General features: G+C 45.4%; 1 protein-coding gene across 1 annotated transcript; it reads left to right on the plus strand.

Annotated features, from left to right (window-relative positions):
- The first annotated feature begins 209 nt into the window (after window positions 1-209).
- LOC142814551 (protein Spindly-B-like) lies at window positions 210-21562 on the plus strand. Its single transcript, XM_075893416.1, has 9 exons — window positions 210-318; window positions 409-543; window positions 621-700; window positions 4861-5031; window positions 12512-12748; window positions 13902-14057; window positions 14475-14696; window positions 16553-16868; window positions 21021-21562. The coding sequence occupies exons 2-9, from the start codon at window positions 477-479 to the stop codon at window positions 21362-21364; spliced, it is 1593 nt and encodes a 530-aa protein (XP_075749531.1). The 5' UTR covers window positions 210-318; window positions 409-476; the 3' UTR covers window positions 21365-21562.
- The last annotated feature ends 1432 nt before the right edge of the window (window positions 21563-22994 follow it).

A 22994-nucleotide genomic window follows, 5' to 3' on the forward strand; every position in this document is an offset into this window, starting at 1 on the left:
TTTCGGTTTTGGCGTTTAGGTTGTGTCAGTGTCTACTTCATTCTATTTGTACAATGATGAAATGTCAAATAGACTTGTTATCAACCATTTTTGTAATCTACAAACCATTTATTTCACTACTTGTGCTAAACAAAAGCTACAGACTCTCTATGCTCCGACCTCTCATGGACTTCTACAATCTTGTGCCTTTCTTTCTGTCTATAGTTGGATCCTATTTGAGGTATCCGGGCCGAAACGGCACAAGTCGAAGCCGTAATTCAAAACAACAGGAGGCGTTGTTCAAACACAGAACACCTACCAAATATAAGGTTTCAGTCGGTAAGTGTCCCGTGGTCGCGTGGTTGCGCTTTTCGTTATGCGCTCGCGGTAGTTCGAGCTCGTTCCAGTATTTGTGTTGTGTCTCTCTAGGGGTTGCAACTACGTGTTGTGTCTTAAGTGTTGGTCCCTTCCTGTTCCCTGTAATCGAGTGTGGGGGTATGGGTGAAGATCTACGTGCCAGAGTTCACCAGCTGGAGGCCGACGTGGAGCAGGCGGCTAAGATTGGTAAGTGAGCTTTGTAATTTGATTTCAGTAACGTTTCCGTGCTACTGTAATTGGCTAAAGGCGCTTGCGTTTTGCAGGATCAGCTTTGTTAACCCAGAATACGCACTTGGCAAAGGAGTTGGACGACACTCGAGAGCGTTACGTCGCCAAGGTCGAGGTATGTCCTGGTTGAGTATGCGTACCTTTGGCAGTTCTGATGCCATTTCATGTTATTAGGGGCAAAGCACCATAGGGTATAAGCTTGCCCGTTGTGCGTTGTCCGCTGTACGGCAGAGCACATCGTGGTATCCACTATTCACCTTTTCATAAACGCCTCCCTGGGCGCCGCCATAGCCTTCCTTGGGCTGTGCAAATTGGCGCGTTCCCTCAAAAATACACTGGCAACGCTGCACCCTTAGCCATTGTACTCCCGCGCACAGCCCATCATGGCGGTGTTTTTTTCCTTCCTGTGAAAAGGTGTATAAGCCCGCCGTAACTTCAATGAACTAGGGACGCACCCACTATGCCATTCGTGCCGGCATTCGTGCATGGCAGGGTTCTCTTTGGCTTTGCTACAGTACACTGTAGCTTTGCACAAGTTGTTGCCAAACTTGAAGGGTCGGTGTTGCCAGACTGCAACCAGATTTGGCAAAGAAATTTGCCTCTGTAGTTGTGGCTTCTCCGTGAAGTTTTGGTGTCGTCCGCGGTGCATTTTGCAAGTGCATGAGCGACGCCGGCCGTTTCAATTACAGAATGAACCGCGCCTTGCAGACGTTGAGACGCGTTCTCTTGGTGTGTGCTGCTGTAAATAGGACCCGCCGACGAGCCGCCGTCGCTTGCAGGGCCCCACCCACAATAAGCACAAACGACCAAAATTCCAAATAATAAATGCTTGTGCGGGGTCCTACTTACAGGTACGCGCGAGTCGCGCTTAATTCGCTCCAATTAACTGCGTCGATAAAGCAGCCTTCCAGGCATATCCGACGTACCCCGATTAGCCAGCCTTGGGACGTTTATTCGTCACATGTGCACGAGTCCGAACGATATGTCTTGTGCTGACACAGCTAGGAGAAGCGTAGCGTCCCCGTCGTGGCACGCGGTCGACGCGGGACGATCAGCTGTGAAAAAAAAAAGAGGGGGTGGGGGGTGCAGCGCACCGCCTGCTGCATCTCTATTCAGTTTTCCCCGTCGTCCGTAATACTGAGACGCGATCTCTTAATTGCACAGCTGCGCACACAGCAAAAGAACGCGCCCCGACTTCTGTAATGCGTGGTTAATTGCGTTGATTATGTCGCACACACACTCGCGAACAAGTTCATCGCACTCGCGAAATGCACGGTGGGCGACGCGTCCTTGATTCCCCAACTCTGTGACACGATCTATTAATTGCACAGCAGCGCGCTCAGCAAGAGAATGCGCCCCGCCTTCTGAAACGCTCGTTTGACATTCATTTTGCTAAAACGGCCAACGTAGCTCACGCACTTGCGAAATACACCGCCGATGACACTAAACCCTCACGGCGAAGCCACAACTGCAGAGGCAAATTTTTTTGCTAAATTTGGCAGCAGTCTGGCAACAACCATCCCTAAGTCTGGCAACTGACTTATGCAACACCAAACAGAACCTTGCCCGCCATTCTGATTATAAGCGAGGTACCCGCTACACATCTACAAGGCACTATGTGCATGTTGTTTGCTCTGTGGCTGATGACGAAGACGAATAAGCGCGTTCCAGACCACACATTCTCATTCTGCCATGGATGAAAACGAACGTCAACACGTTTTCGATCACGAAAGGCAACGCCGACAACACGCTGCGACTCCGGAGGCGAGAACGTGGCGTGCGGGGCTCAACGTTTACGCAGACAGCACGCTGCTCACGAAATGAGAGGTCGAGAATAAGCGAATAATTGCTCGGTGGCTACCATTCATGAGCATCAGGCATATAACACGCGACAGCGGGCAGTACGGAATCTCGATAGACATTTAGAAAACAATTCAACATCTTCCTAAAAACACACCTGACGATGCAGCCATTGACCGGCACTCAAAGTGCAAGCTGACCAGCAAGCCCTTGCACAAGTCTGGCCCAGTCAAAAAGTGACAGTCACATGTGGTTGAATTACGTAGAAGACTCGCCCCTCTACAGCTACCTAAATACAAAGCGTGCATAGACCCCATGGTTGCCAACTTCAGGCTAGACCCTATCGAAAAACCATTGGTTCTACATTTTATGAACCAGAAGGCAGTAATAATGAAGGCAAAACAGAATGAACTCGATACAACGTACGAGTTATGACCAATAAAACATTGCATGTAGTGTGCATACGAATTTTCACTCATTTACATGTGTTAGCGGGCAGGTGAATCAAAACCCCAGTGCTTCACCCACTCGTTATGGTTCACTTCGTGGAGATGTGTGGATTTTTCGGCTTGTCGTATGACGATTGATTGCAAAACACCGACAACTTGCGCAATCAAGGTAGCACCAGCCCCCCCGGGAGCGAAGATTAACTATCCTGGTGTCTTAAGGTCTGACCACACGTACCCATTGCAGCATATCAGTGCTTTTTGAGAGAGGGCACACAGTATCGCATAGCAGCGTGCCCTCTCTATTCAAAGGGAGAGCGCAAAGCTCTGCGACACAAAGCCACGTGCTGATGCGCTGCAACACATCTGCATGGTCAGGTTTTTAAGGCATACGTATCAAAAGATAACATTACGATTTGAGTCTGCTGACATTAAATTAATGGTGTCACGACTGCGATGTCTGAGGTCGTGAGACGGTGTCATGTATTCAACTATGTAGTTGGCAGTGGATGTATGGCCTTTGATGTGTCACCTTATTGCGCACAACTCGCCCAAGCAAGTACCCTTTGGTGTGGTAGGGGCGGGATCCATAACCAAATGAGGATATCAGTCGGGGAGATCTGGTGTAGGCATGTCATTGTCGTATCACAGTTTGTCCAGACTTAAAGCGGCAGTTGTAAGCTTACGAGCAAGCTGCGTAAAGTTTTCTGCGTATTTTGCCACTTCAGACACAGGCAGGCATTCAGAAGCAGTGTTTCAGTATGAAAGCAATGGGTACATTGTACAAAAAGGGCTCATGTCCGTATACAGCAAAAATGGAGAAAAGCCGGTGGGAGCTTGTGTGGCAGTACTATAGACATAAGTCACAAATGGCAAAACAGAACTCTAATTACTGTGATCCGACTCGATGTACGTGGTTATGTCACCGTGTGAACAGTCAAATATCTCCATCAAGCCGTTCTTTACAAGTGGTATGCTGTAGACTTGTAGTGAAGAAGGCTTGTGCGAGTTCGAACAGGAATACCAGCCCTCTATCGCTGAGCAGTTTGCTTGGCACTCCCTGGCAAAGAATGAAGAGTGCAACCTTGCGTGCGGTGACAGCTGGGAGTGCTGCAGTCTCTGCATCCCAAGTCAAATGATTGACGCCGACAATTATCCGTCTGTTACTGAAGGAACTGCGGTGAAGTGAGCTGTATAGGTCTGTGTTGATGCGAACGCAGATTGTGGGCATAGTGAGAGATGCTCGAGTGCTTTTTTCTTCTCTTCACTACATTTCATTTGGCACACCTAGCCACAGATCACATCGGTAGCAGTGATGTCTGAATAAAAGTATGAAAATTTAGTGCCAAAGATTTCCCTATACAACCGCTAGTTTTTCTGAAGGCACTCCTTTGCTTTGTAATTTGTATGAATATTTTTAACATCGATGGGAAAGTTTGTTTAAGCTGTGGAAGATGTGAAGAATTTAATTTGAAATCCGTGACATCTATTCTTATGTTTTTGAGTTTTGTAAGTTCATAAATACTGCCTCATTTGTTTCAAAGGGGAACCACTAATTTCCTGCATCCTTTGTCATGAATTTCAGAGTCTCAAACATTGCTTATATTATGCGATCCCATCAACAAGAATAAAAAGTTCAAGTTAACTATATTGTTGGTGTTCTCATTACAGTGCTCAACATAAGCAAGAAGGCAGGCTAGTCAAAATAATTTTGTCATGATACTTTTTAAACTCTCTGTATTGCATTCGGACATAAAGCCCTATAATTTATAATGATGATTTTCTATTTTTCAACATGCTAGAAGTTTTAGAGCACAAAGACAGTGGTGGTGGGATTTCGACGAAGTTATGTATTGCAAAGTGGAGGTGTGATGGTGGCCGCAAAAACGCCTAAAAAGTGTTGCTCTAGTAGGTTAAAAAAAATGTTGAAGAATAGTAAGGTCTCTAGAGATGCGGCAGTTTATTATGCGTTAATTTTTGTGAAAATTGGCTCATGTTTATGAGAATGTGAACGTGTTTTACTTTGCAGAAATTGGAACAGGAGCTGCACAGTACACGGATGAAGTTGGAATGTAGCATCGAAACGGAGAAAGGTCTCGGTGCTGATCTGGAGCGTGCCACGGATCAGCTTGCCAAATCAAAGAAGGAATGCTCGAGTTATAGAGCGGCACTCCAGAAGCTTCAAGCGGCTTTAGATGAGGTGAATCTTGTGATTGTTGACTCTGCTGCTGCAGTTTTTTTTATGCAAATGCAAAAATGCTATGGCATGATATGAGTGTATGACATAAGTAACAGGGCTTAATGTGCAAATCATGAACTGCATGTCATGCATACCACCCTTTGCTTGACCATTTGCAAGCCTTATGTGCCATGCTCGTGTCCGTTCCGCTAACTTGGCATGGAACAAATGTGGTATTGCGTGAAGTAACAGTATGACGAAGATAAACCACAGGTGCTAACTTGAAAATCATGGCATGCCTGTCATGCACGACACGACTTACATACCATACTTATGGTACACTTGTGGCTGCTTCTCTAGCTTGACATGTACCAAATTTGGTATTGCATGACGTGACTGTATGATGAACGTGAATGACAGGTGGCAATGTGAAAATCATGACATGCATGTTATGTTTGGCATGATTTACTTGCCACACTCATGGTGTGCTTTTGGTCGCTTCAATAGTTGTATACCAAAATTGGTATGGCATGAAGACTGTTTGGCGTTCAATGTCAGAAGATTGTTCAGCAGTCATGTTATACCAAGATTGGTATGACATTAGTTTGTTCATACATAAATCGTACACCAGAATACACATTAGCGTGGTGTGTGCCAGGTGGTACTCGCATGTGTGCATGGCAAATGTGGGATTATAATTAACTAAATCAGACGTCATGGCATGCATGACTTCTTTGGTCTCAAAAACAAACGAGGCAATGTACGGAGCTCTTTACTGGCTGCTTTGCATTACATCGATTTCCACAGTGCGTGGGATCTGCCGGATTTTAAAAAAGCTTCTTATGGAAGCTTTTGTTTCTCACTTCTCCGCACTTTGTAGAGTGTCCGACTGGGCAAGTAAGTGATTCATGTTACTTGGAAATTAGTGTGTAAACAAACGAGCACATGAAAAGACAGGGACAAGTGCATAAAGTACTACCAACAGAAAGCTGTGAAAAATTATTCGAGTGCATATGTATGTCTTTGCTTCCCAATAAACTTTCAGTTGTTAGTACTACTATATGCTTTCCCAAGCGTTTTGATAGTCTGCTAGGTTACATGCCCGTTTTTTAAAGTAATTCCATTTTAAAGGTTTTCCTGCCATTGCTATTACAGTGTAATCTTAGTGTAACCAACATGCACGCAACGGACTGCAGGATATAACAAAGCTAGTCTGAAATCTTTATTGTTCTTTTGTGCTTTTTTTGTTCTGCTTATTTTTGTATTTATGTTTATTTTTTACTTTATTTGGTTTTTTTCTGCTCACTCCTCATGTAAAGTTTTTAGATCCTTGCGGTACAAATAAACCAAACCAATATACACCCTGCAGTAAACATGTGCTTGTAGTAAATCTAATAAAGTTACCTAATTTTTCTTGCTTAAAAAAATGAAAAATTGCTTCTGTTAATCTTCCTGGATCAGACTGTTCGAGTTTAATTCTAGAAAATGTGTGAACTTCCATGATTTTACCCCTATATGGTATTGAGAGCTGGAATTGTGTTAAATATACAGCCTTTGAAAATACAAAATATAAGATTTTTCTATATTTTATAGCCGTTACGGGACAAAATGTTTTCGTCATTATTTTTGTCACAATACTGCCCAGAAAAATTGCCAATACAAGCTAAAATAAACGTAAGCTTTTCTAATGAATCTGTAGAATGCTCTAAAATGGCCTTTTTACTTTAAATTCTTACAAATGGGAATGGACATCAAAGCAAAACTTTTAGAAGGTATTTAGATTGAGTTATTGCTTTTCTTGAACTTGAATTAAATTTTAAAATAGTTTTCTACTGCATGATGCTCTTCTTTTCAAATGACGCTCATGCTGGCAAAATAAAATTTCACACAAAATATTTTTTGAATGCATTTTATCAAACTTTATATTGTCACGTTAAAGAGACAGGAGACGTTTTTAAGGCGTCCTCACAAAAGTCCGAAGAGCGGTCGGCTCAGCGCAGCCAAAAACAGAACAATGGCACGAGGGGAACTGCCACTTCGTCTGCCTCTTTTGCGCTGGCAGATCAAGCGCGCGGCACTGCCCCTCCTCCCTGAAGAGCATCGCCTCGATGCTAAACGAAGCGTGTATCGTAAAAAAAAACATTGTCACAGTGTGTGGTACGGTTTTAACCGCACCACGTGCACAATCTCGGGTCGTAGCTGTCGGCGTCGGGGTGGTTGGCTTCCGTCCGGAAGGACTTCGTAATTGACGTCGCTCACTTGTCGTAGCACTTTGTACGGGCCAAAATACCGACTGAGAAGCTTCTCAGAGAGACCTTTGCAGCGCACAGGGGTCCAAACCAACACCTGGTCACCTGGTTTATAATCGACTTGTCTGTGGCAGCGGTTGTAGCGCTGTGCATCGACGCCTTGTTGTTTCTTGATGTTTACGCGGGCTAGTTGACGTGCTTCCTCGGCTCGTTGCACGAAACACTCAGCATCTTCGTCGAGATTCTCGATGTTGTCAATGTCGCATGGGAGCATTGCGTCCAACATCGTCTGAACGTCCCGACCGTATAGAAGACGAAACGGAGTGAATCGTGTGGTCTCTTGCGTAGCGGTATTATACGCGAATGTTACGTAAGGCAGTATTTCATCCCACGTCTTGTGCTGTACGTCTATGTACATAGACAGCATATCAGTCATCGTTTTGTTAAGCCGCTCGGTCAGTCCATTTGTCTGAGGGTGATACGCTGTTGTCTTGCGATGCGTGGAGTAACTTAACTGAAAAACTTGTTCAAGGAGCCTTGCTGTAAACGCTGTTCCTCGGTCTGTGATGACACAGGATGGAGCACCGTGGCGTAATACAATTCTCTCGATGAAAAACTGAGCAACTTCACAAGCCGTGCTTTTAGGAAGCGCCTTAGTTTCAGCATAGCGGGTTAGATAATCTGTAGCGACGATTATCCACTTGTTGCCGGAAGATGACAAGGGAAACGGACCCAGGAGGTCCATGCCGACTTGATCGAAGGGTGTTCTGGGTGGCTCGATAGGGTGAAGTAATCCCGCAGGCTTAACAGATGGGGATTTTCGGCGCTGGCATTCGCGGCAGGCTTGAACGTACTGTTTAACGCAAGCGGCAAGTTTCGGCCAGTAGTAAGACTTTCGTACCCTAGCGATGGTTCGGGTGATGCCCAGATGGCCCGATGGAGGCTCGTTGTGGCAGGCAAATAGAATTTCCTCACGCAGCTCTGCGGGGACGACCAACAGGTAAGTTTTGTTGCTGGCGGCTGCGTTCTTCTTGTACAACACGCCCTGTCGTAAGCAGAAGGATGACAATCCGCGAGTTATATGCTGGGGCAGTGATACGTTGCGGCCCTCTAGATGTTCAATGATAGGTCGCAATTGAGCATCTGCTCGCTGCCGTAAAGCCAAGTCTGTTACGCTTACGGAGCCAAGGAAAGGGCAGTCCTCTTCGAAGCTCTGAGCGGCAGGCTCAACTGGCGCGCGTGACAACGTGTCCGCATCTTCGTGTGCACGACCGGACTTGTACACGATAGTGACGTCGTACTCCTGCAGACGTAGGCTCCACCTTGCCAGTCGTCCGGAGGGGTCTCTGAGGTTCGCAAGCCAGCACAGCGAGTGATGATCCGTCACTACTCTGAATGGACGGCCGTAAAGGTAAGGTCGAAACTTAGCAATTGCCCACACGACAGCAAGGCACTCCTTCTCCGTGGTACTGTAGTTTGACTCCGGGCGTGTTAGGGTTCGGCTTGCGTAGGCGATAACCTTTTCAATTCCCTCCTGCCGTTGGACGAGTACCGCGCCCAGACCGACGTTACTGGCGTCGGTATGAATTTCTGTTTCGGCTTCCTCGTCGAAATGTCCAAGAACAGGTGGTGATGCCAGGCGAAGCCGAAGCTCTGTGAATGCTGATTCTTGTTCAGCACTCCAAACGAACGGCGTATCGTCTCTAGTGAGTCTAGTTAATGGTTCGGCAATTTTCGAAAAATTGCCTATAAAGCGCCGGTAGTACGCGCATAGACCAAGAAACCGCCGCACACTTTTCTTATCGGCAGGAGTCGGGAAGGCTGCGACAGCGGCGGTTTTCTCAGGGTCAGGACGGACGCCTTCTGCGCTTACGACATGTCCAAGGAACTTTAGTTCTTCGTAACCGAAATGGCATTTTTGCGGCTTTAACGTAAGGTTAGCCGTCCGAATCGCCTCAAGTACTTGTCGTAGTCGCTTCAGATGTTCGGAGAAGCTGGTTGAAAACACGACCACATCATCCAAGTACACAAGGCAGCTTTGCCATTTTAAGTCAGTCAACACAGTGTCCATCATGCGTTGGAAGGTAGCTGGCGCAGAGCAGAGTCCGAACGGTAGCACCCGAAATTCGTAGAGGCCATCCGGCGTGACAAAAACGGTTTTTTCGCGGTCGCGCTCATCAACCTCAATTTGCCAGTAGCCACTCTTTAAATCCAGGGAAGAAAAATACTTCGCTCGTCGTAGTCGGTCAAGCGAGTCATCAATACGCGGCAGCGGATAAACATCTTTTTTTGTGACGTTGTTGAGCTTTCTGTAATCTACACAGAAGCGAAGCGTACCGTCCTTCTTCTTAACCAGAACGACCGGTGAGGACCAGGGACTGTTCGAAGGCTGGATAACGCCGTCGTCGATCATTTCTTTCACTTGCTGCTTGATAGCTGCGCGTTCTGTCGGCGAGACGCGGTATGGCTGTTGGTGAATAGGTCTTGCGTCGTCGTAAGTGATTATCCTGTGCTGTGTAATTGGCGTCTGACTCACTTTAGACGACTGAGCAAAGCACGCCCTGAATTCAAACAATAGCTCTCGCAAGGCCCTCTGGTTCTCTTCTGGCAGTGCACTGTTCATGTCAACATCTATTACGGTTTGTCCATTGCGGCTACTGTCTTCACAGGCAAAACACTCAATGACGTCCTCCAAGGCTTCAGCGTAGGCGACCGCAGTGCCCCGGAAAAGGTGACGATGCTCATTGGTGAAATTTGTAATCATGACCTCGGCTGTACCGTTCCGAATGTCAATGATGCCTCGTGCCACAGAAATTCCAAGCGCCAGCAGCAGGGAGACGTTGCACTCTGCCACTGTTTCACCGTCACTGGTTCCTTCGGAAGTCACCTGAATTAGGATACTTGCACGAGGTGGTATTGTGACACTGTCGTCGGAAACACGGAGGGCGGTTGTACGGCGGTTGGAGTCCCTTGACGTAGCGTTGACTGTCGAAAAGGAAATGCAGCGTCGCCGTAGGTCGATTACGGCGCCATATTCCCGAAGAAAATCGAGGCCGAGAATTAATTCGCGGGAGCAGTCACGTAGCACGATGGAGCTGACCAAAAACGTGCAGCCTCGTATTTGTAGCCTGGACGTACACAAACCAACCGGCGTTACAACATGTCCGCCAGCTGTACGTACATGCGATCCTGTCCAAGGCATTATCACTTTCTTCAAGGTACGTGCCAATTGTCCGCTAATAATCGAGTAGTCAGCACCAGTGTCTATTAAGGCAGTTAAATTGCGACCGTCGAGCAGCACAGGTATGTCCATTGAAAAGTCGCTCAGCTGGGATACAGGCGCCGGCGTAGTCGAATTTCCGTTGGTCCGATGTCGCGTCGATTGGAGGGCGAGGTCTTCATCACGTCGAGAATCAGCGGCCTCGCCTCGAAAGGTCGCTGGCGTTAGTTTTCCAGGCGAGGGCTCGGAGACCGTCCTTGCGGCCTTCGATTTCCGTTGCCTGAATAAGATGACGACCGCGGTGACGGTGAGCGCGACTGACGCCTGAGTGGGACGTTCTGCCGAGCGATAAAATCTTCAATTTCTGGTGGTCTCTGTCCAAACCGGGGGCGGGGTGAATTGGCAGGAAAACCCTGCAGCCCAAGTCGGCGGTACTGGCAGTCTCGGTAGAGGTGACCCGCTTCACCGCAGTGGTAGCAAAGCGGTCGTCGGTCGGGCATGCGCCATATGTCGGATTTACGCATGACGGGTCGAGTGTCTGCAAAATAAGGGACCACCTGTGCGGACTGCAGTGTGGCGTACGGGGTTGTGGCGCTTGATCTGCCAGCGCAAAAGAGGCAGACGAAGTGGCAATATGGTCGAGTTGCCAAGTGGTGCATCTTGATGCTTATTGAAACGATTGAGAAAAAGGTTTATGAATTGTGCTTCATAACTTGAAAGGTTTGAGAGGAGCCGTACTCTCTCGGAAGAAGCGGACACAGTGATGCCATAGTGCAACAAGCATGCCGACATTTGTGAAAGGCTCACATAACCGTGAACTTGCCAGCCGTATCTTAACGTAGCCTGTAACATGACTAATATTCCAATATAACGCCAATAAACCAACATAGGACACGCAGTACAAACGCAAGGAAACATAGAACACGCAATACAAAATAATGCATGCAACGTACCGCCAATGCGGTTTCGCTGATGAAGTTCGTGTGACTGAGCTGCAGAATTGTACCCACTGACATACATCAAAGCGAGCCTTTCCTAACCATGCCAAGCCGCAAAAGGAAAAAAAAATACCTTTCCTCAAGCGCCATGATAACCTTATTCCTGCCAGGTAGGGCTGCAGGTGCCATTGTGCGAGCACAGTGCCACCTCTCGCTCGCTGGCATTTAAGCTAACTACGACTAATCACTTGGGCGCACATGAGCAACGATGCATAAGCTACTTTACAGAGGGTGATAGGGCTCCCACAAACCTAACGTTATAACAGTTTGAGGCTGTGGCATCCCTATCTTAGCCACAAAAACCATAAAAATATATTTATTTCATTTTGATTGGGACTCATGTGTACAGTTTATCTAGGCCATAGTTTCCGAAATATAGTCTAGAGGGAACTCTGGCGCTAGTGTCTATGGGAGCTGCAATGCACGACGTTTCAGTGAGCATGGGAATGATGGGTAGTACACGGATTTGTCTATTCTTCGTACTTCTGGCTCCATGTGTGTTTGTGTTGCTTGGAGCTGTTTTCTTATGAAACGAAAATCGGCAAATGTTCAGCAGTTGTGCTACACTACCTTATTCTTTTAGGTGTACCATTTCAAATCGGGTCACAAAGTTCAGAAAAACTCATTCTTTTCTTCGAAACAAAACCGAAACACAGCAATAAATGAAGCTGCAAGTGCAATTCGTCGCCCGCAAACATGAAGGCTAGGCCAGTCTGTGTACTACCCATTATTCCCATGGTCGTTGGATGATTGCAGCTCCAGAGTCCCCTCTAGTTAATTTTAGGAAACCGATTTACACCACCATTTTATAACAACGCCTAGCCTTCTCCACCTTTCAGGTCTAGCTGATCTCATTGATAGCACAATGAGACTTCCACTCTGTCATGGCAAAGTAAGAAGTGACATCAGCCCTGCAAAAGGCTCCACTACAAAATGGCTGTTTGGCACTGGTCCTTTATTTGGCATGTCTACATGCGCACAACATCAACAACTAGCTGATACTGTTGCCACTGGTACTGTGTACCATCTTGCAGAAGGACAACACATCGTCGGACCAGGCCCTGAAGGCCGATAATGAGAAGCTGCAGAAGCAGATACGTCGCCTCGAAGAGCAGCTGTGTGAAAGTCGGCAAATGAATGAGCGTCTCCTGGCTCACAACACAAGTTCCTCTGCCAGCAGCCACGAGGCCTTGGAGTCCTCGCGAATCGTGTTCGAGCAAGAAGTGCAACTGGTGATCGAGCAGCTACACAAGGAAATAGCCGAGCTTAAGGTGAGAGGACTCGTAGATCTGTGCGAGCACACTCTCATTGAAATAGGGAACTGTAAATAAGTGCACTGCTACGTTAGTGCACAAGCTGAAAACAGCGTGACGTATCCTGCAAACGGGTAAGGAGTGCAGTGGTAGGCAGTGTGCCACATTGTACCCATTTTCAAAATGAACTAAGGTTTTGGCCACACTGGATTACTCGACTCTCGCACTTTATATTTGCCATTTCTCAAGCCTTGTTCAGTTACATATGGCTGATTAATTTGTTCGTGCGCTTATGTTGCCCATTCCTCAAGCCTTGTCAAATTACGTGTTACTGATTACTAATTTGTTCGTTCTGAGAGGAGGTGTGATATATTGCCTTAATTTTCTATCGAAAAGCGAGGCCGCATCCGCTGCAAAGCATCGTGTTCTGCTCACCATTTTTCTGTCCTTTTTCCTTTCTGCACCTCCCTCATTGCCTTCTCTGCCCTCACACTTCACTGGCACGAAAGTTTTCAACTGCCTCAGGAAGGTTTTTCATCTGACATAGCAAGTAATAGTTGTAGTGTCTCTGAAAGCATCGATTTGCCCATTATTTTTCATGGCACATTATGGTGGCAGTTTTCACTCTACAAACAGAGAAATGTAAGATGCTTAGCAGGTAGGTATAGTTAAAAGTCCCTAGATTTTTTTTCTTCTTAATTATCAACAACTATTGAAGCATCACCGACGAATCTCAAGTAACACTCCTTTTGGGAAGCCATGTTCTTCGTAACGCTTTTCTATCACCTAATGAAAAGAATACCTTATTCGCTAAAGACAGGGTATTCGCAAAAGGAAAAATACCCGTCGCGTACACGCGTTGTTCACTGAAAGGTGAGTGGCTAATGTACTTAAACACATGGCTTTGTAAATGTTTCAAGTTTGAAAGAACATCACAGCAGACACCGACTGCATGTAGAGAGGGTCATGAAAGGAGGCAGTTACGGCGACTTAAAAAAAATCCAGGCACTTTAGGTATACTACTCAGTATGCAAACTGATGTGATGCCTTGCCTGATCCACCGTTCAAACAATATTTCAAAATGGTCTCTACTGAAACAGTGTTATACTTGTGCTCTTATAGATTACTTCAACTAGAGTTTGCTCAAGTTGTAGTTACTACGTTTCTGCAGGCAGAAAAGAAGGAGATTTCGCAGCGCCTTGGTGAAACGGAGGAGCGCCTGAAAGCCACTTTGACCGACTTATCTGAACAAAAAACACTCCTCCAGAACCAACAAGATGAGAGCGCAGAACTTCGCGCACAGTTGGAGAGGCTGCAAATGGAGCAGGTGAGATGACCATTGTAATGCATTGGTATAATTAGCTAAGCGTTATTGATTGAAAGTGAGATCATTCAAACTGTGCCTCGTGCTCATTGTGAGCCGAGAAAAATGCGCAAGTTGTGGCCTGCTCTTCATTTTCGTACTTTTAGATATCGTACTTTTAGATATTTTAGTACTTTTAGATTTAGACGAAATGTTGCTTGCTCACTTCAGTATATTTCCTTTTCTATGCTTTATTCAGAAACACAAAGTGACTTTTCCTATGACTTCCTAAGTTTTCATTGTCTGTTGGCTTCAATGCGATTTTCATTCTCCTTCTTTGAGTCTAGGTATAGTATATGTATGTGTCTGTGTGCACACAAACAAGTGCGCACATGCACACCCATGTAATGTGCCTCTTGCTGATTTGTGTCTCAATTGCAGCTCGATCCTAAGCGGCGAGGGAATTCTCTTTTCTCCGAAGTTGAAGACCGGCGGCTGAAGCAGGAGCGAGAGCTCCTATCACTGCGCACCCGCTTCCGCGCGCTACACGAAAACGAGCGTTTCCTAAAGGAGGAAGTCCGCCGGACTCGGAATCAGATGGCGATGATTCTGGCCACGGTTTCGACCAAGAAAGCAGATGTTCGCCAGCTCCGCCTGCTTCAGGTGATTGCTTAACTAAGGTTGCATGGCGGCAACCTTAGCACTGTTGAAAGCGCTGTGTGCATTATGTGTCTGCTGCTCTGTTTCGTCCTGGACGTGTTATACATCGGAGTGCTGAACCATAGATATCTTGAAAACCAAACTACGGATGGGCAAGGTTTTACATGTTTCCGATGAGATACCATATTTAAAAAAACTTCTTTTAATGCAGCAACAGGGAACAGAGGTTAACGGGTATGTTTCTTTTGTTTTAAACTTTCTGTTGTCACCTGTTTCTAGCACCGTTACTGCATTAATGACGAACAGGTGACTTGAGGGTGCTTTCGCTTATTTGAAAAGCTCCTTGTCTCTTTCCATGACTATACCTGCTGCTGTGAAAAGCATGAAAGTAAAATTTTCACTTATCATTTTTGAGTCCCTTTGAGTGCCCCCAATGGCAGCATTTGATAACAATCAATTGGTAGCACTACTTTGACAGTGGATCTAGGCAGAGTTATGTTGGCTTTGTTCACGCAGTAAAGCTAGGTTGTCTTGATAAACATTCTTTGAAATTTGATAGAGGGGATTGGAAACAAACAATCAGATGTGTCGTTAATCCTTGTTTCATACTAAAAAATATGGAGAGGGCAAGCCACAAGCTACCTTGTCTACTAACAATTTATTGAGAGTATATATTTCAAAGTGCTGTGTTATGCACCCGAGTGACTCTTAAAGACAGTGGAATCAAGCTGGGCATTGATTTTTTTGCCTTTTTGTGCAGTAAGAGAATTCTTCAGATGACGCCAGCTTTTACCTTACACTGTTGTGAGTGTGAGCCGATGTGTTCGTGCGTATATAAGTATTGTTGCTGACCAGGCGAAAGTGCCTTCCTCCTTGTTGTTTTTTCTTCTTTTGCCAACAGATTTGAGGACACACAAAGCAAACATTTAAAACATTCATCGGCTGCCCCGCCACGGTGGTCTAGTGGCTAAGGTACTCGGCTGCTGACCCGCAGGTAGCGGGATCAAATCCCGGCTGTGGCGGCTGCATTTCCGATGGAGGCGGAAGTGTTGTAGGCCCGTGTACTCAGATTTGGGTGCACGTTAAAGAACCCCAGCTGGTCAAAATTTCCTGAGCCCTCCACTACGGCGTCTCTCATAATCATATGTTGGTTTTGGGACGTTAAACCCCACAAATCAATCAATCAAAACATTCATCGGCTGTCCCTTTACACCCCCGAAAGCAAGTACTATCAAAACACGGCACCTATGTTCTTAACCTTCCTGTCCCTTGAAGAAACTGGGTTGTGATAGGAGCCCCAATCCCCTTCCTGGTAAAAAAAAATGCTGGCACCGAGCCAGCTCCTGAACAATGTATAGTTCAATCTGCAGAGGTTGTTTTTCGGAGAGTGGTTACCGTACGGCTGACATATGGTAAGTCAACCTTGTTGGCACTTGGCAGAGCGGATTGAATTATCTGGCAGGTCTAACTAAATCAGAGGTAGAAAACAAATGCCCGATTCGACCATGGTTCTGCGCAATTCAAATCCGCTTTTCTGTCAATTGTACATAGAATTTTTAAGATGAGTGTTCTGTACGTCGCTTCTGCTACTTTGCCACAGGTGGACCCCTGTCTCACCTTTTCTTAATACGATAACAAGGGAGGCTCTATCTCAACCTCTATACATACTAGTTATAAGCTCTTCATTAGAATTCATGGAGGACAGTTAGAATTGCCTGGCTGGTGTCAGCAAAGTTGCACACGCTGTTTGAATAGGAAACGGTGCGAGATCAAGGTGACGGTTACCTCAAATGAAATTCTTCGTGTCCATGAAGAAAAAAATAAATGAAATGAGACGACTGTGATGTTGTTCCCTGCAGGAGTCGCTTACATCGGCCAATGCCGAGATTTCTCGCCTCACCGGCGCCTTGGCGAGACAGACCAACGAGCGGACCTCGCAAAATGACATACCGTCGGATGGTAACCCTCTGGCAGGAGTTCTGAAGATGGAGACTCTTCGAGTGACCAAGTTGGAGAAAGAGCGAGCAGCCCTACTGAAATCTATAGCCGAACGACAAATGCGCGAAGATCGCCTGCTCAGGGAGACCCACGAGGCCGCACTAAAAGCCGAAGCTCTCGAGGCTCAGCTTCTGAAGGCCATGGTTCGCAAGAGCGAGGAACAGCCCTTATCTGCCGGTAAAAAACTTCATTTGCTCGTTAATTTATTTTCTATTAGCATGGACGTTGTTAATACAGCAATAATGAGAAAAATGTGTTATTCTCTTATTGGAAAGTTACTCATTCACAATGCCAAAATCCCCACGCTTGCCGCGAGATGACGTGGGGTAAGGGAGAAAATGCATGAAACGAAAATTGGGTGGCGACACCGTCTTGAAATTCTTCCACCAGTCGCCACAACGTCGTAGATTCTGGCAGCGTTTGCTAGAGCCTACGTAGTTCCTAAGTTTAAAAATGAAAATATGGCATCAATTTTCGCCTTTATCGATAAAGCTTTGTTGGTGAAACCAAGACTGGTAGACTTTTCAGAATAAATTTTATCAGTCGAAACTGATTCATTCTTCCACCTTAGTGTCCCTTCAAAGCTAAACCAATACTTGATAGGAACTGAACCTTCCAGTAAAAGGTGCAGCTGTTGAGGTAGATGAATTAATGTTGCATTAGTAATTATGATGCTGCCTGCAGTATAATTGTAATATACCATTTAAATGAGTAGACAATACAGAACTTAATATAAACTTGCACTGGCTTGGTAATTGGATCCTTGGATTTCATGGGCAGGTCTGGATTAATTGTGACTACTAAACTATAATTAGCATGCACTTAAACCTACACAAGTGCTTTTGCATCTGTGTAACATTGAAGTGTCGCCACAATTTAAACCGCAACCGCGTGCTCAACAATACAGTGCCACTGGCATAAAATGATACGATGAAGCTGTGCAAGATGCGGCATCTGAAGAGAGATGTATTGTATATACAATCATTTTCCTGCGGACATCACTTTCTTGATTTCTTCACCCGACCTTGGCGCACTTCATTTCCAGGACCAAGAAGTTAGTCCTTCAAGTTAGCCAAACTGTCTTGATATTAGCCAAACTGCCTAAATAATGCAATATAGAACGATCTCCAATTTACTATTCATTTGATTTCTCTCAAACCAGCTCACTTAGATGTAGCTGTATGAATAATAGCTGTCGTTGTAAAATTAAGTTCTCGGCACTGCCTGTACCTAAACACAGTAATCCTTAGTTATAATTAAGTCAGAGGGATGGTGAAAGAATTTTTTATGCAAAGTGGTTGTACATTTTGATATAAGCAGCCACTTGATAATAACTAAGGGAGTTGAGCTTTGAATCTGCGAGGAAATCAAAATGAAATGCATTCAGGCACCAAAAAGAAACACTCTGAGCAACACAGTCACCTGGCCAATGACACAGCATATCCCCATGGAATTCCGTACTGCAAGTCGGCGTAGAATCTTTAAGTGATTTTTCAGCATCCAAGAGACCACGGTTTTCCGGCACCATGAAGCACCAGGAGAATTACGACCGCGATTAACTGTTCGGGCACACTGCACCGTAAAATTTGACGGCTCCTGTTCACTCCAGAGTATAAACAGCTAGGAGCATTGGGCTCTTGCTTGGTACTTGTTATCGGGTAGTAGTAAGTTGCAAATACAGCACTTTTGTGGCTTGTTTTGTGACTGCATGAGACGTCAGCAGCATTAATTTGAGACTGCATGGGCTTAAAAGTCCCCACTGCCTCCGCTCGCCACTTAGTTCGAAGCAGGGCAAGCTCCACGTGCATTACGAGTAATGCGGCTTAATACGCGAGGACTTGGGTGGAGACAGGAAATTCCAAATCAAGAGATATTGCAAGTGCACACAGAGATATTGTCAAAATGAGGGATTACTGTACGAAGTCACAGTGTGAACTGTTAGGGGCGTACAATGAACTCTTACTAGTACAAACGTCAGTTTCAGATATTATTTGATAGCGTTAAAGAGTTCATTTCGCAGAAATACCAGCATTGGCGTCGTTGGCTGTGAGCAAAAAATCATCTTTTCGTGACCAAAAAATCGTAAAAGAAGTCGAGAAAGATGCAAATAAAATTGAGAATATACAGTTCTGGGATACAATATCAACTTGCAACCGTGAAAACAAGCTGTCACTGTAGGCTTATGACACACTGCATCATCTTGGAAGTGCAACAGCTGCATTAAACAAAAATCGCAGCGTATCCACAGAGTGAATCATAAGTTGGGCAAAGATTCTGTTTGTCTGCCTATCTATCTGTGTGTTCGTCTGTCTCTCTGTCCATCCGTCTGTCTGTGCGTTCGTCCTTGCATATGTCCGTCCATTCGTCCATCTACGCTTCCTTGCATCCGTCCACCTGTCCGTCCATCCATCTGTCTGTCTTTGTCTAATACTGCCGGTTATGGCTGACTCAGGACAAGCTTAGACTTATGCCCCTGTCACACGGGCATCCGCGAACATCGTTTAACTCTTTCGTCCTCACGACAAGGGAGATGGGGTCCGTGTCACACGGCCACCCTTAGGCAAACAAAGGTAAGCGGAGCATTTCGCAAAGGGCGTTCGATGACCTCCCTTTGCAGCGAAACGAGAGTATCTGCAGGTGAGACAAAATTTCGAGTACCAAATTACCACAGTGTGTACAATAATACGTTTTGGCAGTATTAAACACTATATTGTTGCAGTACTCATTCATAACATCTTTTTTTACATACACACACGCTCGTCGGAGTGCAACTACTCTCCACACCAATGTCCTCCAGACTGTGCCTCGCGAGTCGGGCCAGGCACCGCTATTAAAAAAATATTTCGTCCGTGCATGCGGTTGTTGTCGTCACCGTGTTTGCGTTTGCCCGTGAGAGGAATGACTGGCAGCGCTGCGTCATGGGCAGCTGCTTCGACGGCTGCCGGAATGGTTATAGAACCCGACATAATTCAAGGGGAACTTGGCGTGCGCTCCCGATGAAAGAAAACACAAGAACTTTCGCACACATTGTAGCTCGTGTCTTATCAGGTTGCGCTCCGCTGCCCTCTCCGCTCAACCGCTCGCTCGTAAACCCGCCCAGCTAAAGCTCTCTAAGTTACAACTAGTTGTCGAACACGGCGCAATTGTAAACAAACTTAGCGTTGGGCACAAGGTGGCCAGCATCGCTACCAACATCGTTGCATTTAGCAAATACGTTTTCATTTGAAATAATTTTAATGTTTTGTTTGCCTCAGATCTACTATAAATATAGTGGTTTTGTAAAAACAACATAATGAAAATTCACAAAAATAGCAACTAGAGATGAAATAATGTTACTTCTCCGAAAATCAAACAGCGTCGTTGGCTGAGCCCTCTCGCGGGAACTGTTATAACCTTGTCGTTGCCGTGTGATACTCCCACAACTCCATCTCCGTCGAAATCCTTGGGGGAGATTAAGGTTGACGGAGTTTAACAGAGTTCGGTGGTGGCCGTGTGACAGGGGTATAACAGGAGCTTCGCCCCTAAAAATGTGCATTCAGAACTCCAGCCACCTATCAACAACGTGGTCATACGAGCCGTGATGCAGATGACATGAGACACTGGCATGCCCTCCTAGTCCCACAACCCCGCTGCAAAAGCACGTGACTTCCGCCACACCTTTCGCTCTGTATCTCACATTGCGAGGACCTCTCCTCAGCTTTCCTTCCTCCATGGCTTTAATCTAATTGTGGAAAAAGAGCTGCACTAAACGTAGCACAATGTAACCAACTGACAGTGCACTCTGCAAACTTTGTTTTAACATTAGGGCCTAAAAGGTGATAATATACATTTGTTAATTAATCATTGCAATTTACACCATTGAAAAGACCACTAAAAATACTTAATTTTTTCCACAATGTTGCTGAGAACACACAGTTGGTTTCATCCATTTGAAAAGGTGGTTACGTGGTAATGTGGGCCTTATGTAGGCACAGCTGAAGGTTAAGCAGAGGCATTCGCAAGTCTTTGCATTGGAGGGCTGAGAATGGGGGGCAGCTAGAGGCACAATAATTTGGCACCCCTTATACTGCCAGAAATTAAGCTAACTCGTAGGAACAGCGTGATTTATTTCCAGTTAGACATGCATTTTAACTTTGGTATGTTACTGTCGCTAGTTCCTTTCTCTACTGGATGATGGCAGCCGGTGAAGCACTTTCCTAAACTGATATTGTCAAATAGTTTGACAGAAAGCAACCAAGATGTTGCCAACAAGCCTCGCGATTTACAGTCCTTCGGATGCTTCTTAAAAGGCCAAGTGTCAAAATCTTAAAGGTGATTATTTTCACGCAGGTTCGGTACAAACTACAGAAGTTTACGAAGACTTGGGCATGGTCGAAGAAAAGCCACCAGTGCTGCGGGAAGTGATACCGATGCAACCAAACACTCAAACCATTCAGGCCTCAGCCCCCAAACCAGCTGACAGATCCACGGACTCTGGTGAAACTGAGCCGAAATTCCGTAGTGGTACACAACCAAAGGTTAAATTTGAAGAGGGCTGCAGTAAGGAGAACGAGCCACACACAGAGACCGATGGCAAGAAGTCCAAGCGTCGTGGCACTCTCGTGGAACCCAGCCTACAAGTTCGGAACTCTGAAAAACTTGTGACCGATATTCCGCAGTGTAAACAGCAGTGAAAGTGCTTTTGTTCGGTCGTACCCATGGGCTTTTATTATCTAAGGATATCTCACTTTTTGGCCTATATCTATGTGAAAGAGTAAGATGTACATATAGTTGCTCTGGATTTGAGGAACTTGCAAGAATGAGTATTGTAAATAGCATGCCATCTTTCTTGTCTCACACTGCAGTTCAGCAGCAAAAAAAAAAAAATTAAACCGAGATCTGTATGGCATTATGACGCCCACCCTTAACACATTGTGACAAGCTTTAATATACTTCCTGGTGAACTTTTTATACCTTTCAATTAATTTATTATTACTATTTTAAGCCACCAACACAGGTGTTTATCACCTATGAAGTGCCTCCAGAGATTTAAACTGGAACTTTTAATAAAGTGTTTTGACAGTCAGTGTTTCTTGTTACTATTTTTTTTTGCAGCGTTTCTGCTGTCACTGCTTTCCAAATCACGTGGGCGCAAATGTAATAATACTTGGGTAGTGCGGCAGCTGCGTGAAAAAAATTTGGCTTCTGCATGATATGCCAGAACAAGTATGGAAGACTATTGTATCCTGTGTGAGGCAGATGGCCTAGATGTAGCGCCAATGACCAGTGGATAACATAAAAAATAATAAGAGTCGCTTAAACTCCGGAGCTGATCTAGAGCAGACGGGAAAGACCATCTGTAGAGTGTACATAGAACTTCTGTTTGCATGGTGAAAAGCATGTTCTTGTATGTTAACTCGTGTTGTCGAGTATGGCACAAGCCACAAAGATTACTATGGATAAATGTTCAGTAAGCAATCAATGTTTTGGCATGTCATGCAATAAGCATTGTTGGCAATGCTGAATAGTTTATGCTGAAATTCCTTTTCGTTTAGAAAATTAAAATATGATTGCTTTAAGTGGCCCTGCAGCAGTTTTATAACATGGTCAGAAAACACTGCTAATCAGTAGCCGAAGCTCTCGAGGACACGCGTGCCAAATATTATAGCGCAGCACGCTGCCTGGAATTTGCAATAAAAACTCTCGAATTCAGCTAAATATCGCTTTCTCATCTCTCTATGCATGACGCTACATTTTAAAAATCATTACATCCCAGGCCTAGTATAAGCCATTGGCCGATTTGAGCATGGCACGCTCGCTCGTTACAGGGGCTGCCGTAGCAAGTTACGACTGGTCCACGCGTGCGCATGATTGCACTGAAAAGCCGTGCACTCGAAGGAAATAAAAAAAAAAAGGTGCTCAAAATCACAAGGCGTGCTCAACGCATTTTTCTGCCCCATGTCATTCCTCCATCCTTAGCTTCCAGTTCTCTCATCAGGACCACAGAAGAGAAAGTGCAATTGTAGCGTATTACAAAACATTGTAACTCGGCTTGTACTGCACAGATTCTCAAAATTTTTGCGGCCGTGAATTTGTGAAGCAATAAGCTTCTTTAGTGAATTCATTCCATGGCTACATAGAAAAGTGTTACAGGGCCCCTTTAAATCATCGCAGTCACTTGTGAGTGAATCATCTCAGTCACATAGTTGCATGTCAGTGAAGTCTTGATAAAATATGTAAGTATAAGACGCTTCAGCTCCAGCCCGGGAGCTTTGTCCACAATAATCTGAATGTAATGGGTCAAACCTTGATATGGTAATTCTG

The sequence above is a fragment of the Rhipicephalus microplus genome, chromosome 4, assembly GCF_043290135.1.
Source record: "Rhipicephalus microplus isolate Deutch F79 chromosome 4, USDA_Rmic, whole genome shotgun sequence".
Classification (NCBI taxonomy): Eukaryota; Metazoa; Arthropoda; class Arachnida; order Ixodida; family Ixodidae; genus Rhipicephalus; species Rhipicephalus microplus.